The sequence below is a fragment of the Anser brachyrhynchus genome (assembly GCF_964034855.1).
Source record: "Anser brachyrhynchus genome assembly, chromosome: 24".
Taxonomy (NCBI): Eukaryota; Metazoa; Chordata; class Aves; order Anseriformes; family Anatidae; genus Anser; species Anser brachyrhynchus.
The window spans coordinates 3,516,930-3,529,092 of record NC_137717.1 but is presented as its reverse complement, the minus strand read 5'-3'; the positions used below and the strand labels follow the sequence as shown (position 1 = coordinate 3,529,092).

Here is a 12,163-nt window from a genome sequence, read left to right as displayed (position 1 = left end):
GGACTTGGAAATGCGTTTGTAGGATCTGAGCTGGGTAGCGTGGGCCAGCAGTAGAAGAGGACTCGGAGCGTGTTTCTGTTCGGTGTCACTGGAAGGTGCACACACGCTGGGCATTAGGAGCAAGCGTGATTTTAACTCTGCATTTTTACATTTGTCAATTTCTGTCACAACATGAAGGTTATTTAAGTATAACTCCGCCAGAGAATATTCAGCAGAATGCTGTTCTCCATGGAAACCCCCTTTTTTCTTCTTCCTTTTTTTTTTTTTTAGGGGAACGATATCAGGTAATTTGGATTTATTGTGTCTTTTTTTGCAGTTTGTAACTGATCTCTTGTTTCTGGAAAGCGTCATGTTTGTCCTAGGTGTAGTTTGGAGGAATTAGGCTGAGCTCTAATTTACACTTGTTTAACTACAGATGCATCCCCACTGCTATTTGTTTATCTCACATTTATTACACTCTTCCAAATTCAACTTAAGCACTCAGGGGCTTTTTCTAGTAACACTAATGGAGGAGAATAGATGCATTATATGTGAATAATGTATTATGATGATACAATTTGGGTCTCTTAGCTCTAACCGAGACCAGTCCTGCCTTACATTATTTATAATTTACACACACCTTCCTTAACATTTTTATGTAAATATTTAATACAGGAAGTGAGTTAACTCTTTCATTTGGGAGGTTTCCAGTCAAAAACCAGAAGAGAATGTAAGAGGGGACGCAAATACCTCACCCGAAGTAGGCAGATGGCCAGGCTTGTTTATTTACAGAAATTAAAAGAGAAACCTGATGGATTACAGAGGCAAAATGCATGCTGACATAGCACCAAGCCCCTTCTACCTTCCTCCCTCCCAACTAGTCTTATTAAATTGAATGAATGTTGACTGCAGCGAGGATGCGTGCGGCTGCCCGGCTGGTAGCACTGGAGACGTGGTGGTTTTGTTCTTCATTGTTTTCAGGCACGTTTTGTCTTTGGGTGTTCTGCTCATTTCGTAACAAGAAATCCGTGAGAGAAAGGCAGCACTGGGACTCCTCACACAACGCAGGAGACTCCCGTTCTTGCAGCCTCCCTAATATGACCAACAAAAACAATTAGTGATTTCTGGGGATCCCATGTCCTGATTCACTTTTTCCCCGACTTTTTAAGCTGCTTTGCCACTCATGGTTACTTAAAAGCTGACCCAGAAATGATGAGGACGAAGTGCCTGTGTAGTGAAGTCCTCTGGTATGAACATTGGCATCGAGAAACGCGAGAATGGCGGAGGATGTACTTCTTGCTGTTACGTGCTACGGCTGCATTTAGGACTCAGCTCGCTTCACATCCCCAAGAAAACCCAACAACGTGTTCCTCAGAGCTGTACGGCAGCTACATACGTTGTACAGAAGTAGGCAGACAGTTCAGCTGCTTCGGCATCGAGCTCAGGAGCTCTTTCACCCTCCTGGAAGTGGTTCCAGGGGCCCAGGCATGAGCGCTGCCGGCCGCCTGCTCCCTAACACCCAAATTGGTGCTGCCATCGAGCTCGGAGCTCAGCATCTCTTTAGGGATGGAATTAACTATCTTAATAGGAGCGCAAACCTTCAGCCTTCTGAGGTTAGCCGTGTAGATGGTGCCTTTAATTAAAGCTAACATTCTGCTGCGGCAGAAGGGCAAGGCACCGCTGGAGCAGCAGAGCCCGGGCGCAGGCCGTACGTGGGCTGGGGCGAGGGATTTCACTTCCTCGTTTCTGCTGAATTAAAGCCCAGGAACCTGGGCTCTGCGCGGGTGAGTTTCGGCGGTGGGGAGCAGTGTGGGAATCGAGAGGGGAGCAGAACACGGGCAGCATCCTGCCCTGTGAGCAGGGAAAGGCCCAGCGAAGCCGGGCTGAGGAGGCGCTGAGCAGCCGTGCTCCGTGCTGCCTGGCGAGACCTGACCCCAGGGAGGGTTTGTAGCAGACACGTGTTAGACGCTGCAGGAGGAGATTTAAGGAGCTTTCTGGAAAGCACTGTGGTCCTTCAGAATGTGGCTGTAGATTACCTTTACTAAGTGATAGTTTAGTTTATTTTATTTTTACTGTTACGTACCTGTCTATTCCTGAAGCAGAGGCCGGAGCAGTCCCTCCTGTGATGACGCCAACTGCGGCGCTCCTGGGTTTCACCTAGGGCTGAGGCACTACACAAATCGCATTTGGGCAGCAGCGCTGGCTGCGGATGTTCTCAGAATCGGAGATCTATGCTGGCCGAGGGGGTCTGTTCAGCTCCCTCTCTGTTAACTCTGAGCGTGCACCGGGAGCCTGCTGGAGGGCAGCCCCCCGTACGGCAGGCGGGCACTCGAGTGCCTTGCACCGGGGGAGGCCGATGCAAGGGGTCAGCACCCCTGGAGCACAAGCACCTCGGCCTGGGAAAACCACCTTTGTGAGTATGGTGCGTCTCTCTTGGAAGTCAAACAAAGTTATTCATGCAAATCCCATCGTTTTTGGTTGAGGATAGCAAGTGCAATGTCATGTGTGCACGCGCACGTGTGACAGAGGGCATTTCAAACTGCAGGTCTGTCCTGTCTCTTTCCCATCGCACCCCATGTTTCAGTAGGAGAAGTTGACTCAACTGAGTTGCTTCTTTTGTTGGATTTAAAAAAAAAAAAAAAAAGGAAAATTAGCTTCAGGTCTTTTGAAAAATAACATCCTATAATTTGAGTCCATGTACCTACAAATTCCCAACAGGCTCTGAGCCAAAGAAATCCACAGATGAAATAAACATTTAAAAAGATGACTGCATTTTGAAATCTAAGAATTGAGTTATATACCTTTTTGACAGCTTCCTGAATCACAGCCCATACCTAAGATGAGTAAATAGGTATCTGGCCCTTTAACTGGGCTCCATTTCATATAATTAAAGACTCCCAGAATTAAATGGCCTATATGGAAAGTGGCTTTCAGTGGTCTAAATGCCTGAAGCAATCTCCTTGCCTGAGCGTAGAAGTGACACTGGCTTGCGGATCAATATCATCTCTGTTATTAATATCAAAAGCGCATTACTTTGTTTTTGCCTGGCTGCGTTCCAAGCCTTGGGCCCAGCTCGCGCTCAGCCATTTGCCCGGACCATAATTTACTTTCGTGAGTTTTTAAGGTATTGTTTTGTCAGGGCCAATCACCATGAAGTTATAAATGATTCTGAGGACTTGCACTCTCTGTTAGTGGCATATGCGGTGAAATTAATTTTTAAAAGTTTCACGTCAATTACTCCTGTCCTTGAGTTATGCAAGGGGACAAAAGAGCAGGGACTTAAAGACATGAGTGATATCAAACAGATGAGGTAACGACAAACAGAAACAGCAGCTTGGGACCAAATCAGACATTACACTATCTTTAATTGATGCATTGAATTAAACAATGCTAAAGCTAAATAAATATTGACCACTTAGCAAAGGACCCATTGATTTTTATGATGGACAACATTTACATCACATACTGCTCTGCTCTCCAGATTTCGGGCCGGTAGCCTGTCAACTACGGCACGGATGCTCTGCAGGACTGCTTGTGCTGGTGCCGCCTTCCTTTCTGGTATTATTGAGGTAAACGTTTACAGTTTCCCCCCCTTTTTATTTCCAAGGTTTGTTTATTTTTGGAGGTTAGCAGTGCCGGCTGCATTAGCCAACAAATACCGTATTTTTCCCAGGTAATATTTATAATTTCGATATCGAGATGGAGTTTTGCGGTGACTTGTTTGGCTGCAGACCTCTGCCGTGGGTCAGGGCACGAGCTGTGTATGTTCAGCAAACATCTGCCTTGCTGCCGGGCTGAATGAAGGGAGGGCACGTGCCCGGTTTCTGCGAGGTGCCAAACGTTCCCTGCGTTGCAGCGGATGCTCCGCAAAGGCAGCAGCTCCCTCGCACCACCAACGGCCCCGTGCTGCCGGCTGGGAGGGACTGGTGGTGGTGGGCACCCTCAGCAGGGGTGACCTTCCCAAGGGCTCCCGTTGCTGAAGCTGACATGTTACTACTCACTCTATTAATATTGATTTAGTTACTTAAACATGCCACGTCTTAATGATATGATACCTACCTACTTTGGAAACAAACTCGGACAACAAAATAATTTGTTTACAGAGCAGGAGTTCGCATCTCTGTGTGTTAATGGTAAAGCTGCAGAGCTAAGCTGAATTAAATAATAAAAAAAAGCTGATTTTGTAGTTCTTTAGCTCGAAATGTGCTCCTAATTGTGAAACTTAACTAAATGCCAGTGATTAGCATTTAATATTTTCATACGCACTTAGGAAGTCCTCATTACTCTGAGTATTCTCACTGAAAGGGAAAGTGTGAGGTCTCTTCCTGGCAAGACAAGGATTTCATTAAGAAGGACAAGTCTATGTGCTTAGTAATGCCAGCTCCGGTTACATACAGCTTCCTGTGTCTGCAAGGATCGCCAAGACACCAGTTAATAGGTTATTGTTTCAATTAGTCCATGATTACAGCTGCTAATCTCTAATTCCTCATTGTTGTGGCTCCTTTTGACTTCACTCCAGTTATTAAGAAGCATTTGGATTTTATTACAATTGACAGGAACTCCAGCCCTCTCCGTAGATAAAACGCTGCCTGTTGCAGAAGAAATTCAAAATTAATGAAAAGAGCCTTTCGAGTTTGTTTTTAGGGATTCTTAAAATTACATCATAAACACGGTGTAGAATTCAATTAAGCTGGAAAATTACAACGCTCAAGGGGGACAGACTGGCTTTCTTACAAAGATAAATCAAAATGTCTTTAATTAGTTTTCGCTTACAAACAGAAGGCTAGCTTTGTAAAATGAAAAACAAAATTGAAAAAAACAAAACAACCCACCAACAAAGAAAAAGGTAAAGGAATTATTGATAACAGCAGGCTAGAGAGACACGAGGCATCCCCGTGCACGCCTCCCAGCGCGGAGATCCGTGTGTCGCGTTGGGTTGACCTTGGAAATCTCGGTGGTGCGGTGTTGCTGAGCGCGTGGTGCAGGTGCTTGTCAGAGCCTCGACTGTTCCCAGGCTGCGAGCTGTACGGAGAGCAGCTGGGAGCACGTGGACGGCGATCAAGAGGGCTTGTGGCCGATCTCAGGTCTGCAGCTGGCTCAGTTTGCAAATGGGAGTAAAGGTTGTAGAGCAGCAGAGAGCAAATAAGCATCGTCCAAGCAGGCACAGGCAAGTTTTCTACGTCTAGCGTTCACTCTGACTCAGTTTCAGTTGTTTTTTTTCTTTGACACGGTTCTGGGGGCTTTAATTGGTGTTTAATCAAAACTCCCCAGGTCTCTGTCAAAGTTCATTGAAGGCTCAGGATGGATTTGCCTTACAGTGGAGAGGAGCCGCCCTCCGTGCGGGATTAAGTTAAGTTCCCGGAGGGACCCAGAGGTGCCCCCAGCCACGCACCTCCGAGGGGGCTGTTGGGATGCTTCCCCCTGCAGGCTTCAAAGTGTTTGCACCTGGGCGGACGTGAGCTGAGAGGTAAGTGATGGGAGATCGCGAGCAAGAACACGGGAAGGGATCTAAGGGGGTGAAGTCTTAAGCCACGAGGAAGCTTGTCAGGATGACTGGAAGAACGCAGTTGGAGTTGCATAAGGCTTCTGATGCTGTACCTGAGCTTGTAAAGAGGGAGCGGTTGTCCTCTTGGAAACTTGCATCCCCTGCACAGAGAACCCGGCACCACGACGTGGATTTAACATCCCGTGCAGCTCATTAGGGACAGTGGGCAGTTGATGATGGACACCTTCCTTTCCTGAGCTCTCCGCAGTGTGGGTAAAGAACATCGATGCGGGGCTGTTGTTCCCTGATGTCTTCCGGCAGGAGGACGGGGCTAGCCACCCCGCAGGGCTAGGGGGCCCTGCTTTATGGACGCACAGGTCACCGGCTGGGGTTTACTGGGAGCGGGCTGACGGCAGCGCTCCCGGCTGTGCTAACATGGCAGGTCACTGTCCTCGCGTGGAGGATCTCCAAGCCCGGACCTGCAGCAGAGGAATTTACATCCGTGATTAATTTTATTGTACTCGGAACTGTCGGTGAGAGAGAGAGAGAAGACACCGTCTTCAGAGCAAGTGCTGAAGCTCCCTGTGTAGCTCACAGTCTTGGTGGAGGAACGAGACCGCTTCGCCTGTCGGGGCAGGGTAGGGAACACCAAGCACCGTCTGCTCTCCCTGCCCCCTTCCCAGCCTGCTGACGCCCCCAGATGCAAACATGGCAATTTAAAAACATGTAAAAATCATAAATGAGAAAGCAGCTGTGTACAGCTTCAGCAAAATGCTAAATTGCTGGATCACCATGGACTCTAAATGACAATAAACCTTCCACCTCTCATAAATTAAGCAGACTTTCAAAAAAATGATATCTACTACTGCAACTTTTTATGGATGTTTGGTAACTTTAATCATTTTGCAAAATGCAATTCCTGGTCATAAATTCTCTCCCAAGTACAGATTTAGGGAGAGCTAAAGCACTGCAGTGAGTTGATAGGTAAGTTTTAATCTGACAGTGCCAAAAAGTCTATTAGATTTATCCCGAGGCAGCGGCTGCCCGGTAATTACAACGGGGCAGACTGAGCACAGGTTCTCAGTATCAGGAAGGTGACTTTTAGGGTGTGTCCCAGGTTCAGGAGATGAACTTGGAAATGCTCTGTACGTGATTATAAAGATTCCTGAACCCACTTACTTTGTAAAAACTAGGAATTCAGTGAAAGGCAAGCCCACCTCAGGGGATGGCTGGGAGCTTCTGGCACCTGGAACAAGCGTCTGGTAGGGCAAGAGAAGCAACACGCTCCTCCTTTCTTGCTTCTGTTTCTAATACAAACATGACTTTTGTCTATCCGTATGCCTGGGATTTGCCACCTTGCAGTAGTGTGCTGTGTTCTTTCATGGTGTTGGTCATTCAGCGATCTGAAAACACCTTACAAATTGACATTGTCGGAGGCTGGTTTAGTTATTCCCGTCATATGGACGGGCTGTTTGGGGCAGACAGTGCTTTGCCCCAGTAGTGTGGCAAATTTAGGAATGAAACGTAGATTTTCCCTCTCCTTTGTGCAAAGCTTGGAGCACTCTCCCATTGCAGGCATGGAGTGGGAACGCGCTGATTGAACGTGCTGGGGCACAGAATGAGGTTAGGACGGAAGCACAAAACCTGCTGTCTGGTGTGCTGCTCCTTTGTTTAGTTGTTGATTAGCTGGGAATTAATTCAGAACAACTAAAATCAATGGAAATGTGCGAGTGGGAAAGAAGAGGGGAGAAGACTTGTGTCTGTTCCTGGACGGGAGCTGATGTCCCCGGTTGGGTTTTGCGGAGCGGTGCCAAGTGGTCGCGATGACCCCAGGTACACAGCAGTGGAGGCATCTGTTCTGCAGCGAGCTCTGCCTACTGCCTGCTCTGTGAGAGCTCTTCTGCTGCTTTACTCGCAGGATAAGGGGGAAAAACGACCCAGTTCCTGGGATGCTTTGAATGCTTCTTGTAAGCGTTGCTCGTTTGCAACTTAATTGCAAAAATAATGCTTTGTGTGCTGTGCGGGGGGTCAAAGCACTTGGGTCTTACCATGGAATAAACGGAGGGGAAAGGAAACCCAGGTCTCCCTGAATCTGTATTCCTGGTACGAGCTGTTCTGGAAAGGTCAGCTCGAGCCCTTCAGTGTGAATGCATCCAATAGCTGAACGAATTCCAATCACATTTTAGCTCCTCTTGGACACTGGCACCATTTGCATGAAGAGCAGGTATTTAATTTCATACTAAAGCAAGTAGGATGTACTTTAAAGAGGTGAGTGAAGTCCCTCCTGAAGTGAAGCGAGAACTGCAAACTTTTTAATTTGGCCGTAAGTCTCATCTGCAGGATGAGGGCACGAGCCAGGTGTCAGGGGCCCGAGTGGTGGTGCTGAGTGGCACCAGACCACTCCTGCCAAATCAATTAAAGATGGCATTTGTGATTAATTTCCTTGTTGGAAACCTGGTTGCATCTATTGCTGCTCACCCTCTCTGCAAGTGTACTATAAAGAATTCTTTTTTTTTTCAGTATGCGAAATGATTTCAGCAATTGAATTTTTTTGTTGTTTTGTTTTTTCAGAAGCCAGCTGTTGGGTGGTATCACGGGGTGGCCTCGCTGACCGTGCCTCCTTTCCCTCCCTACTCAGTCTGTCCTGTGTACTCTAGGCAAGAAGCTTCACATAAACCGAGCAGCAGCAGCCTGTCCGTTGAACAAGAAAAGCTCGAGTAGTCGATATTAGGGATGAGAAATGCAGGTGAACCTCCGATGCTGTTGGAACAGGGACTTTTCCCGTTTATACAACTGTACTTTCTGTATTTCAGATTTTTTTAATTTAACTGTTACCTCATTCTGTGTTGTTGCTTGTTTTTTTTTTTCAAAGTACTTAGGAGCATTTTCTTATTCCGCTGTAGTGGGGGGTTAATAGCACCGCTGAATCCAGCCCGTTGTCAGCATTGCAAACTCGCCTGGGGAGAGGAGGCTCGTCGCACGACTGCGTGCAGAGGGAGGGCTGCAGAGCTTTTTCCAACATCACTTCTATATTTAGACAAAGGCCTTTTTGCTTAGTTTTATCACTGTGTGGGTACGGATCATGTTAATATCAAGTTACATGTGCATATGGATAGGAGAGCACGCGCTCAAAGCTGGCTTTCTGTTCAGCTCCGGAGGCAAAGCCACGTATCTGAGCACTTACAGAAAAGGAAACCAGAGCTCCTGAACTCACCTGGGGGAGACGGTGTTTGCAGTTATATACAGTATCATTTGGCTCAGGAGCAATTCTACCTTCAAGTGACAATTTGAGGTGACATTTCAGATACTGTGGAAGAAAAATCGCTTTCCTGGATAAAAAAAAAGAATGCTTTATAAAAAAAAAAAGGTATAAATGCATGGTATCAGCATTAGTCAAATGAAATTAATGCTTCCAATATTTTTTAAAGCTTACTCATATGCATCAACCATTTATGAAACTGTAGCTCATCACGTAGGAATATTGTAGTTATATATTAGCAAACTGTCTGGAGGCCTTTCTGATACCTTATTACTCTATGCACTAGGGTAGCATTTTTAGGGTAAAGTTAACCTCGGTGAAATATATCATGGTTCACTAATGTATCCTCAACTGCCTGATAAAAGGCCTTGCCCCCAACAACATATGAATATTTAAATTATTGTTAATTATTTATAGTATATTTTTATTAACACTGACTTGCAGCGTGGCCAGATAGCAGATCAAGCTCATTATGTTCCAAGGTTGAACATGCAAAAACATGCATCTCCCAAAACCTTACTGCTGCTGAGTGGAAGATCATGCTGACACTTCCGTGGCTTCACTGTTTGCTTTCTGTGAGAGTGAATCTGGAAGAAGCTCACTGGCATCAGGCACTTGTTGACTTGATCGTTTTGGAGGGAGGTTCTGATATTTGGGTGCGTTTTAAACTAAAAATTACCATTTCTAATAGAAGCATGCAGAAAACTCTCCCCCCCATTTCATGGCACTTAGAACATCAGCTCCTCTTTCTGTAGTTTGTGCGGGCAGGCAGAGTTGTTGAAGTACAGCATCTCAGCACCTGCTTGGGGACAATTAGAACAAAAACGCAAAACTGTATGTCTGTTTCTTGCCATTAAAGCCCCAAGTGATGCATCTTACAACCCTCTCATCTGAATGACTAGTCCACAGCCTCAAGTTTTCATTAAATTTAACCTGGGTTATCCTGGTTTCATTTTATCTCTTCATTCATGGTGTGAAAATTCATTTCTCCTCCTTGATAATCAGATATGTCCTTTATTTACCACTTATTTGTGAGCTCTTTAACCACTTCCTGGCTAAGCTAAGAGTGCCGTTCTGCATTTCCCATCATTTTTTTGCGGTTGTCCTTTCAGCTCGTTGTTTTTCTGCTGATCCTCTGCGTTCCCGTGTCGGTTCTGCAGTGAGAATTGGCGACTTGGTCTACAGAAATACCTAGACAGACAGGTGTATTACTGAGGCAACACATTACGCACAAACTAATGCAGCATTCCATACGAGCTAACAAGAAATCCCTGTAAGGTCGGATTTAAGTCCCTCTGGTCTGTAACATAAGGTGATGCCTCTGCATATGTTGACAAGATTTCATTAGCCTTTTCTGTAGCCGTATCTTCTTGCAAAACCATATCTAATCTTCGGTTTGCTGTCTCGGCTAGATCTCTTTCAGCGCTGCAGCTTCTTTGGATCTCCTCTCTCACTGAGTGTCTGCATTGTGGATTATTTTCCCTGGAGGTATTAGTGTATATTTTTCCATATATGAAGATAATAAATGGAAGAAGCGGAGATGAAAAGAAAAACAATTACTTGAGAGCAGAAATAGAAAGAGATACAAAGAAAAGACTGACAGGGAGATAAGCAAAGAAAAATCAAGGAAGAAGAATATGGAAAAATGAAAAAGGAGTTAAATAATCAGAATAAATTAATTAATCAAAGTGCAGATCATGTGGACTAGAATAGCAAAGCAGCAATACAGCGAGCTAAAAGGAGACAGGGATAAGGATAATGAAGGATAAGTTGAAATGTAATATATATTTTCAAAATAATGCATTTGAAAGCTCTGTTTGACTCGTTAGACCTGACTTCTAGCAAGGCACTCAGACTCTGGGGATTCTAAAGCTTGTGACAAGGGGTTATGAGAAACATCACATTTTTCCCTTAACAAAAGCCGTGATTCTTATTACGATCATGTTTTTGTTTGCAATTCAGACCTCCCAGATTTGTACGGCGGTGACTCAAGAATTTCATCCTCGTATCACAGATATGAAAATGTGGTCTCGGAAGGTTAAGTAGACTGGCAGAGGTTAGAGAGGAGTCATTACCAGGAAACACGGATTTCTAGTCTCAGGGTCAATCACCTAACCCCTCAGTTCCTGCAGTGCTGCAGTTAGAGAACAGGAATTCTCGTCGATTCTCACGCTTTCTCCCCATAGTGTTGATGCTCTTTTATCATAGGGGTTAATTATGGTTTGCTGACCTCTCCCTCTACCATCTTGCTCCTGATACGTGACCATACAACGTCCGTATCACCCAAACAAAGTCCCTGCCTAAATTGAAGACAGTTGCCAGAAGAAGTGTTCGGTTCGTTTTTCTCCTGGGGTGACTCTGAGAGCACTTAGCACGCAAAGCAGCCTGCCTTCTGCAGCGATGGGGTGTCACAGACCCCAGTTTGGGAACCAGCAGCCTCAGTGCTGGGGGCGAGGAGCCTGGAGCAAGCCCCGGTGAGCTGCTGGAAGGGGCTGAGTGGGGGGGGAACGACACCATCAGCAAATGGAGCTGGCCGGGGGGAGCGCAGCGAGGGCTTGGTTCAGTAACCAAGTTGCCTCCATTCAAAGAGCTAATGTACGAGATATTACTGCTCAAGGCATTCTCACTATTGCCAAGGGCTTAATATGATTTGCATAGTGCATATGGGTATTCCTGGGGGAGAATGACAGAGATCATTAAATGAAAACAAATAATAAACAAGCTCCTTACGGCCCCCACAGGTACATAAATATGACTGTACGTGGGGCACAGAGGCGAAGATAAATGGCTCGGTGTGCGGAGGGTGAGGAATCCGCAGAGCAGACTTCATTTTCCCCTTTCTGTCCGCAGACAATGCGTTCGCTTGCTGCTAAGGAGGGTCAAGTGACTGTCACGGGCTCTGCACCGAGGAGATGTAACCTGTGTCGCAGCTGCCAGCCACGCTGGCTTGAAAAGGTCAGCTCCCCAGACACAGGTGGTAATGTCACAAGTTAAGTGCACGAGGGCCTCTAAAGTGCCTGGGAAGCAGCGGGCGAGTGCGCGCAGCCAGCGTCGAGCCCCACTGAAGCGTCCAGTTGTCACGAGGCCAGCCGAGGAGGCGCCTGAGAACAAGCGGGCTTGTGTCTGCAGCGGGGCCGCGCGTGCCTTCCTCCCTGCAAGATGCCCGGGATCCCAGGGAGTGACCTTGTGCTGCACGGGGAGATCAAGGACACCGGGAGGCTTGGTGGGTGCCGATGCCGTGGCTCTGTTACTCCGCATTACGGGCTGCTGTGGTTCAAATCAGACGAAAGCTTAGGAAATTCCTTTTAAGCGTGACCTTTCCCGTGACTCAGATCACAAAGATTTTCTGTCACTTTGGTCTGGGCTAGATTTGAAATTATGCCTTAGAAGTGAAAGACACAGTGAATGAATCAAGAAGATTAAGCTGAATTATTGGCTCC

The 12,163-nt window shown here is 46.4% G+C and overlaps 1 protein-coding gene across 8 annotated transcripts in view; it reads left to right on the top strand.

Moving 5' to 3' along the window:
- LOC308182510 (uncharacterized protein) overlaps positions 1–12,163 on the top strand; it is a 92,012-nt gene that overhangs the window by 54,889 nt on the left and 24,960 nt on the right. For 5 of the 8 annotated variants that reach the window (XR_013941841.1, XR_013941842.1, XR_013941843.1 and 2 more), the window contains 3 exons: positions 3,461–3,548; positions 8,036–8,210; positions 11,574–11,678. Coding sequence is in view for 1 of the 8 variants with exons in the window: in XM_080567319.1 (XP_080423445.1) it covers positions 3,461–3,548; positions 8,036–8,075 (128 nt within the window). In the remaining 7 variants the exon portion in view is untranslated. The other 3 variants (XM_080567319.1, XR_013941846.1, XR_013941847.1) reach the window with 3 other exon arrangements.